We start from the raw sequence: 8,894 nt of genomic DNA, 5'->3' as shown, positions 1-8,894 counted from the left end.
GCTTTTTGATCATTTATTTATTATTTTCTTGTAGCTTAACTCAGGTTGCACATTTAACATAATTTCAAATAAGGGTTACTAAGATACATTGAAAGGTAATTTTCAACCATAACCATTACTTTTAGCTAGTAAAATGTAATCAAGACAATGATCATTAAAATGAAAAATAATATATTTGCAATTTTTGATAAAAAATAACCAAATTAGTAGTAAACGTGCATTTCTCACTAATTTCTGGGAAGACGCATAGAAACACTTGCTTCTGTGCGCCTTCCCAGAATGCACAGGTGTGAACGGGTCCTAATGGTTCACAACCACTTACATATGACCAATGGACATGAAAGTAATAATAACAAAAGAAGAAGAAAATACATACAACACTTGATAAAAAAATAGGTGAATAGAGCCAATAATAAGGATAAAAAAGGAAAACATGTAAATGCAATATCATTTGTGTAATTAAAGAGATAGATATAGGTAGAATAATATCTCTCCTACAAGTCTTTAACATATTTAACAGTAGAGAAACTGGAGTGGTGGATTTTTATAACTTCACTGGTTTGAGGTTGTGCTCTTTGCGAAGGATGTTGCAAAGAAAGATAAGTATGGAAGCCCAAAGCCGATCTGGAATCCAATAAGTTAACGATAACTGTGGGAAAAAAAGTTAACAAAAATCAACTTTCTACTAGAACAGCTTATCCTCAGCAGTGCAAGCTCATCTATTTTTATTTTTTGCATGTGCATCTGATTGAACGTCTTAAACTAAATTCCCCCATCATTTTCAGCCAAGGAAGCTGGAATTTTAGCCTCTGTTTGATCTGCAACTGCCATGGTGCTGCACATGTGATCAGCTAGACACCAGCCTTTTGATGGTTTGAACATTTGGCTGAGAGTACAAGCAAATGTGACAGTTACATTCCCATCATGTCAGGAATGCTAACTGTTTTTTGGAAACCTTTGGTTTAGTTTTAGCTTTAGGCCCCTTTCACACTGGGACGGTGTGGGCGTCGGTGGTAAAGCGGCAATATTTTTTGCGGCGATTTACCGTTGTTTTAGCGGTGGTCTGCGACTGCTAGCGGGGCGGTTTTAACCCCCCGCTAAGGGCCCAAAAAGGGTTAAAACTGCCCGCAAAGTGCCGCTGCAGCAGCGCTTTGCCGGCGGTATAGCCATGCTGCCCCATTGATTTCAATGGGTAGGAGCGGTTTAGGAGCGGTGAATACACCGCTCCTTTCACCGCTCCAAAGATGCGGCTAGCAGGACTTTTTTCAACGTCCTGCTAGCGCACTGCTCCAGTGTGAAAGCCCTCCGGCTTTCACACTGGAGTGAAATGGGCCGGTTATTTCAGGCGCTACATAGGCGTTATTTTTAGAGCTGTAGCGCCTGAAAACCACCCCAGTGTGAAAGGGGCCTTAAAGCTGGACTCTAGACAAAAAAGATAAATAATTTGTTAAATACATACATGTTACCTTATCTGTCAAAGGATTTGTATTTTTCCTAGCGTTTAAGTGGATTGCTTGAAAAACATCCTTATTTATTTAGTTATTTGAGTTACTTATATAGCGCTTCAAATATACAGTGTACATGCATATCAGGTCATACCCTCAAGGAGCTTAAAAAAATCTAAGGTCCCTAACACACATTCATACATTATCCAATTAAACTACCAGCATGTCTTTAGAGTGTGGGGGGAAACCCACGCAGGCACAGGCAGATGGTGTCGGGATTTGAACCAGCAACCCTCTTGCTGCTAGGTGAATGTGCTAACCACTCTGCTGCATTCTTATAAGAGCTCCATATCATTCTGAAGCCAAAAAAAAAGGGCTAATTCAAACCTAAAGGGTAATAACACATTCGTGAGAAAAAAAGCAATAATATATATATATATAATATGGTGTATACAATTATATAATAAGTTTAACATTTGCAGTAGGAATTGTGCTATAAGTTTTTTTTATTATTATTATTTTCCCCAGGAGTCTGCACTAAGAAAAAAGTCAGATTTTGGGCATCCTCTGAAAAAAAATGTCATTTTTGATGAGATACTCCCAAAGAGAAATCACAACTAAAATGATGCAGACCCTGCCACTTTCCTCATTAGAACCCAGCAGGCGCAGCAGCAAATTGATAATTAGAAAATCAATCTCATTAAATTTACTTGGACACAGAGAAACAAACTAACAAACGGTAGGACTCTGCAACAAAGTTTGTTAAAATCGCTGCAATGTACATAGATCGCCCAGAGGAGTATATTTTTTTCTCAACAAAAGTGGAATTACTCTTTAAATTCTCTACGGTGGTTATGGCATGAGTTAAGTCGGCCATAGTCGGAGCATTTTTTTTCCTGCAACCAGACAAGGTGATCCAGAGCCCAGGGCAAGAATGTTAAGCTGTGCCCCCCCCCCCCCCCACCTCATTCATGTTGTGCAAGCTTAGGGGATCCTACGCCCAGAAGTCAAAATCACGACGGCTATCACTACTCCTGTTAGCCTTGTAACAGAAGGAAGGTGCTTCCATTACTACAGAAAACCTTTGCGCCCAGGGCAGTCATGTTAAGCTGTGCCCACCCCTTGTCCTGGCCCTGCCTGCAACCACGGGTTGCAGGAAATCAGTGTTGATGGGGGAATCCCTCGTGTGGAACTAAGCGTGTTCACCTGGTGGGGGGGAGGGGTCCCCACGAGAGAACACAGTGATTAATGCTAGCGGCTATAATAGCCTCTAGCAATAATTGCATGTAAAACCTGACAGGCTGGTTGTACCCAAGTTGATTGATCGATCGACATGGGTACATTCAGTCTGTCCATACACGGTTCGAATCTCAGTTGGTCACTTCTGAACTGGCAGAGATTCAAATTGTCTATGGTCAGCTATAGTTTGCGGTGCATTAAAGTGGAACTAAAGTCCGTAATACTTACCTCAACTTCAACAGATTGGTTGCACAAGATTCTTGCTTATACGCAGGACCTGTGTAAACTGAGCTGCATTTGCATTGCGCTATACTGTGGTGCATCTGGCTGTACTGTATATTGTACTGGGGTGCCATTCACAATGAATGGCACCACAATGCCCATAGAGCAGGGGCTTAGCAATTCATTGCAGAAACACATGTTTTAGGGTCATTGCAAGGATGATTAGGCCCTGTGCAATTTTTTAATATTAATCTTATGGCCTGATGTCACCAGATCTGTGGCTGGTCACCAGTTGGCTGCAGCTACTGCTATCACATGGTGCTCCAACATGCCCATTCTTCAGCCCATCCACCCAAAGCTGACATGAAATACACACTGTGCATGCACAACTGCCTTCTACCTACCAACTAGAAAGCAAGCGTTTGTTCATGCATGTGCAGTACACACCCCTCTTTATTTCAATCTGGGATAAAAATATGCAAAGTTTCCGCCATACTCATGCATCTCCGCCCTACACGGGCATTAGGCCAGCCATACAAGGAGCAATTTTTTTTCCTGCAACCATGGCGGGGGGGGGGCTGTCCCCGCTGGGGAAGACAGTGAATAGTGCTAGCAGTTATAGCAGCCACTTGCGCTAATTGTAAGTGAATCAGGCAGGCTGGTACATTCAGCCTGCCCACTAATAGTTCAGATCTCAGAGGTTCGAACCGTGTATGGCCGGCCTTAGTCTTAGCATTAGGAGTTGGCAATTAGATCTTATTTATAAACGCCCCCTTCAATCCGCTCAACTCAGCTCAGGTGCAATGTAATAAACTACTTCGCTGTCAGGAGAGGATCAGTGAGGGAGACACAGATATATTGTAAAGGATTTAAGAATAAGGCCTGTGTAGGGTGGAAACACATGAGCATGGAGGAAACTTTATATCTATTTTATCCTGGATTGAAATAAAGAGTCGCATGTGCCTTACTGTGGTTGCTGACATTTATGACATGACGATCGGCCTACAGTGCACAGCTCCTTACAGATGCCGCACTGACAGTTCTTGTATCGGGTGAGCAGCAGCTTGTACTTTTGTTTTCTAGAGTGAACACTCCATGCCAACTACGGGCAACCTTAGCAAGGGTCAAAGAATACAACTATTCTACATCATGCATTTTCAGCAGGGCCTGGGGAGGAGTGGAGTGCAGTTCTACATTCCTGCACTGGATGAACCTGTCTATGTACCGGTGTGGTATAGTATGCTGTCCTGTATTTATGGCTTATGGCATTAGCAGCGTGGCCCGGGAGGGGGGGGGGGGGGGGAGGAGTGGAGTGCAGTTCTACATCTTTACCTTTGGCACTGGAGGAACCTGTCCCAATACCAATGTGGTATAGTATGCTGTCCTGTACTTACTTATACATCCTATTATCCTCACCTGGATAGAATGAGACAAGTGTCCTGCTGTTCTCTGTGATATTCCAATGGTTCTTACTGCTTGACGAACATAATCCTTGGCGTCAGGAACAAGTAATGGCTTTGTCATCAAGAATGTACTAAATGCTGTCATATTGGTCTTTACAAAATACGCGACCAAGCTCTGAATAAAGATTCCCTTGGAAGCATATTCATATTGTAGAGCTCGAGAAAACTGATCTATAAAAGACTGTAAAGAGAGAACATCACTCTAAATTACCATGATTTGGTATACATTGTATAAAATACTTTTACTCAATGGCAGGTATGTCAAATGCAAAAAGAAAAAAGGTTGCATTCCGTGGAAACAAAAGTGTATAAATAGTAAAACATTTTCACTTTTTTTTTTTTTAAGTTCAGGAAAGGGAAGGGTTATGACTTCTGTCATGTTTTTATGTCTGTCTCTTTTAAAGCTGGATTAACTTTCTGCATTTGTCCTATTGGCCATTGTCACTGAGACAGAAGATGGGAAATCCAAAATGTTGGAGTTGTCACCAGAACAGGTCAGGATTATTACATTTCCGTTGTCCTGGGGGGGGGGGGGTCTTCCCTTCCCTTCTCTTAGCCCTTGTACACATGGTAGGAAATTACCGTGTGTGGGCTCCATTGGACTTTTTCCATCGGAATATCCGACCAACAAAGTTTGAGAGCTGGATATAAAATTTTCCGACAACATGGTCCGATCGGACTTTGTCCAATTGTTTGTAGAGAATTCTGATCGGACAAAGTGCCACGCATACTCAGATCAAATTACGAGACCAAAGCTATTGGCTACTATCCACAACGTAGTCCAGTCGCAACGAACAAACGTAATCACGTTCTGAACGTTCGGATTTTCCGACAACTTTGTCCTACCGTGTGTGTATGCAACACCAGTTTTGGACAAGATCCGTCAGAAAAAATCAGACGGATTTTGTTGTCGGAATGTCCGACCGCGTGTACAAGGGTTTAGAGATTTTGTCTTACTTCCTGTTGTGGTCCTGGGACTGGAAGTGAAATCTCCAAGGACAGGAAACAATGAATTGATTATGATCCTAACCCTTACTTACGCCATTCAAAACTACAAATCTCTCGGCTATATTACTGAGGGTCACATATGCAAAAAACAGCCCTATACTTAATTTGTCTGTGAACAGAAAAAATAATTACTGTGACTCAGCAGATCAGTAAAAACATGTACCTTTAGCAGGTTACTTGTCCATATGTGATAGCATCATTTCTTCTATCCTCACAGGAATCTGTCAGAGGTCTGATTGGTATATTCTGTCCTATGCTGCTTCTGATTACCCCCTTTGATGCCACCAACTTAAGGCTTGCGCAGGCAGCAGTAGGGGGCTTTTACACACACTGCTGACATAGCAGCAAGGAATGTGTGTAAACTTCACAAGCCAAATGTTGGCTTTTAAATGGAAAGGATCACTCCCACAGACACTGGAATAGTTACCTATTCAACCATTAAATTTCCTGGCTTCGCTGTCCCGCCTATGGACCCAGCATGGTTAGAGTCGCTTAGTAGCAGTGAGAATAACAAGCAAACTTCTGTTTTCTGACCTCCCCTAGCTAATAAAACCTGGAAGTGTCCAGCAGGTCAGTACATACAGAGTGCAGGGTTTAGGAGTGTGCTATGTACAGAGTGCAGGGTTCATTAGTGTGCAGGGTTCATTAGTGTGCAGGGTCCAGGAGTGCACTACATACAGAGTGCAAATCAATTCTGGTTTCAGGTAACATTTGCACTGACTGTAGTGACCAGGGAAGAAGCAAATGGAGCAGGATTTGTATGTACGTCCTGAGTGCTGAAATAGTTAAAGTACATGTAAACCCTAAATGAAAGACATTGAATTAGCTAAAGCACTGTTTATCAAAAGCAATCGCCTTTTAAAAAATAATACTGTTTTAACATTTATTTCATCCTTTGTTACATATATTTACTGTTGATTTCTGGCAGCCTCTTTACAACCACTTACTGCCTACATGCATGCTAACAGCAACTGCTGCAGGTCATTTTCTGTGCGTTTCCTAATCATTACCACAGTGGAACATGCATGTGCAGTGTTACATAGTTAGTGAGGTTAAAAAAAAGACACAAAACCATCTGTTCAACCAATAAAAAAAAAAATGTACCCTGCTTGATACATGGTGACAACACACAAGAACAATTGGGACCTACCCTGTACATAAAGTGCCTATATAGGAACCTTCATGGCAGGATCACCAGGTATTATTTTTAATGAAAGCTGCATAATTAAAATAAAAGAACTTTTGAAATCAGCATGCTAAAGCCTTTATGAGACTACAATGATCAAGTTTACATATAAAATGTAAATTATACTTCTACTTTTTCTGGAATGTGCTCACAATTAGTCAGGTAGATACGTTACCTTGGAAGATGCATAAATATTCATTAGAGGGCAGGGTTTGCAACAAGATGCAGAGGACACATTAATAATGGCTCCTCTCTTCCTCTGTACCATCCCTGGAAGAACTATATGAACCATCATGACAGCTGCTCCAATATTGATATTAATGATCTCCCATAGTTTGTCTTCTGGAACCTCTGTAGTGATCTGTGGGTAATGATAGCACACTCCAACATTGTTAACTAAAATACCCACTTCTACATTTCTCAGAGCCTCCTTAATATGAGGATAGACTTCACGCCCCAGGCTGAAATCAGCCACTATGAAGCGAGTTTTTACTTTGTAGGTTGCAGCAATGGCTTCAGATACATCCTTAAGCTTCTCAGGGTTGCGGCTGACTAGGATGATGTTCATACCATGACTTGCCAGCTCCTCTGTGTATGCTTTACCAATGCCTTCTGTGGCACCTGTGGAAAATAAATGATGAACTGCAGTGATTTATAGAGACTGCATTAAGTTGTGGTAAAATACACAAAAATAATCTGGTGGACATGCTGATGCTACATTGAAAACAAATAATAATAATAATCATCATCATCAGGCCCTTTTTCTCAGTGAATAGGTGCAGGATCTCAACCGTGCCCCCCTCCACACGCTACCCCCCGCAGCGGGAGAGCACACCATATCAAAGAGAGGGTGTGGCCAAATTGGACTAACGTTTAGAGGGTTTTAAAAAGACATTGTTAAATACCAGGACTGTGTTATGCACAGGCATGCACTACATACAGACTGCGGGGTTCAGGAGTGTGCTACATACTGAGGGAAAGGTTCAGGAGTGTGATATGAACAGCATGCAGTGTCTGGGAGGTTGGTACATACAGAGTGCAGGGTTTAGGCGTGTGCTATGTACAGAGTACAGGGTTCATTAGTACTACATCTAGAGTGCAAAGTCTAGGAGCACTGTACATGCAGAGTACAGAGTTCAGAAGTAAGCTACGTATAGAGTTCAGAAATCATAAGTATGCTATGTACAGGCTACAGGGCCCAGGAGTGACCTACGTAAAGTCCACACCTCAGGGGTGCACTGCACACAAGGTGCAGGACTTAGGATTGCGCTATGTGCAGGGTAAAAGGCTCAAGGGTGTGCTACATACAGGGTGCAGGGCTCAAGAGTTAACTATGTACAGGGTGCCACCATTACCTCAGAAAATAAAGAACGGCAGCCATCTTGAATAATCAGTAACAATCCCGGGGTGAGTTGTCAGTTTCTCTCACAAGTACTATTACAACAAGGTGTAGCCGGTAGTCATTTCTTGAAGGGAGTTAGATAGTATATTTCTGTATACACCTCTCTGATTTAACGTGAGGACTCCAGCCAATTATAGTGACTTCTCAATAAGTCAAGGCAAGTCTTGCCAATAGAGATGGGCCAAACACCCAAATCCCCCCAACCCCGCCCCCCCCCCCCCCCCCCGGGTGTGTTCATCTTAGAACTTTCGAACATTGCAAAAATTCAGAGCCCAACAACGAACCCTATTGAAGAACTGGAGAAATCAATCAAAAGTGCCCATTTTGAAGGCTTATATGCAAGTTATTGGGCATAAAAAGGGTATGGGGTCCCGGGTATTGCTTTAGGGGACATGTATCAATGAAAAAAGTTTGTAAAAAAGATCATTTGTAAGTGAGCAGTGATTTACCAATGCTTAAAGTGAAACAATAAAAATGTATACATTTATTTAAATATAGTGTCAAGGGGGGGGTGTCCCCTTAGTCTACCTATAACGTGGCGCATTTGTACTGTGTACAGAACCTGCTGCAGCAAAACTGATATTTATAAAGAAAAAAAAATACATTTAAATTGATTTTCCATGCAAGCTTTCTTTATTGCACAAGCTGGAGTTTAGATGCTGGGCATGTGGATGGCAGTGACTGTAGTTTTGGTTTTCGCTGCAGCTGCCCAAGAGATTAGCCTGCTGCAGCTGGTGGTGTGCTGCTGACAAAAGTGCTGCAAGGACCTGTGACACCCTTCGCTGTACCATCATCCCTGTCAATGGAGTCTGCTGAGAGGTCATGCAATATAGCGGGGGTAAGCCTGAAAGGTGAGGAGTGAGGAGGAGCAGAATTGCATCCCTTTTGTGTGGCTTTCAGGTGCTCTTGCCAATGGGCTGAGTGGTGAG

The 8,894-nt window shown here is 42.3% G+C and overlaps 1 protein-coding gene across 2 annotated transcripts in view; it reads right to left on the bottom strand.

Annotated features, from left to right (window-relative positions):
• The window catches only part of LOC143930869 (inactive hydroxysteroid dehydrogenase-like protein 1), a 29,052-nt gene continuing 20,158 nt past the window's right edge, over nt 1-8,894 (bottom strand). For both annotated transcript variants that reach the window (XM_077455526.1, XM_077455516.1), the window contains 3 exons: nt 6,739-7,184; nt 4,323-4,550; nt 1-649 (listed from right to left, as the gene is read on the bottom strand). In XM_077455526.1, the coding sequence (XP_077311652.1) occupies nt 545-649; nt 4,323-4,550; nt 6,739-7,184 (779 nt within the window). In that variant the 3' untranslated portion in view covers nt 1-544. The remainder of the gene's footprint in view (nt 650-4,322; nt 4,551-6,738; nt 7,185-8,894) is intronic.

Source organism: Lithobates pipiens, unplaced genomic scaffold, assembly GCF_037356315.1.
Source record: "Lithobates pipiens isolate NorthernLeopardFrog02 unplaced genomic scaffold, aLitPip1_a1.2 Scaffold_10, whole genome shotgun sequence".
Classification (NCBI taxonomy): Eukaryota; Metazoa; Chordata; class Amphibia; order Anura; family Ranidae; genus Lithobates; species Lithobates pipiens.
This window is presented reverse-complemented; position numbering and strand designations above follow the sequence as displayed.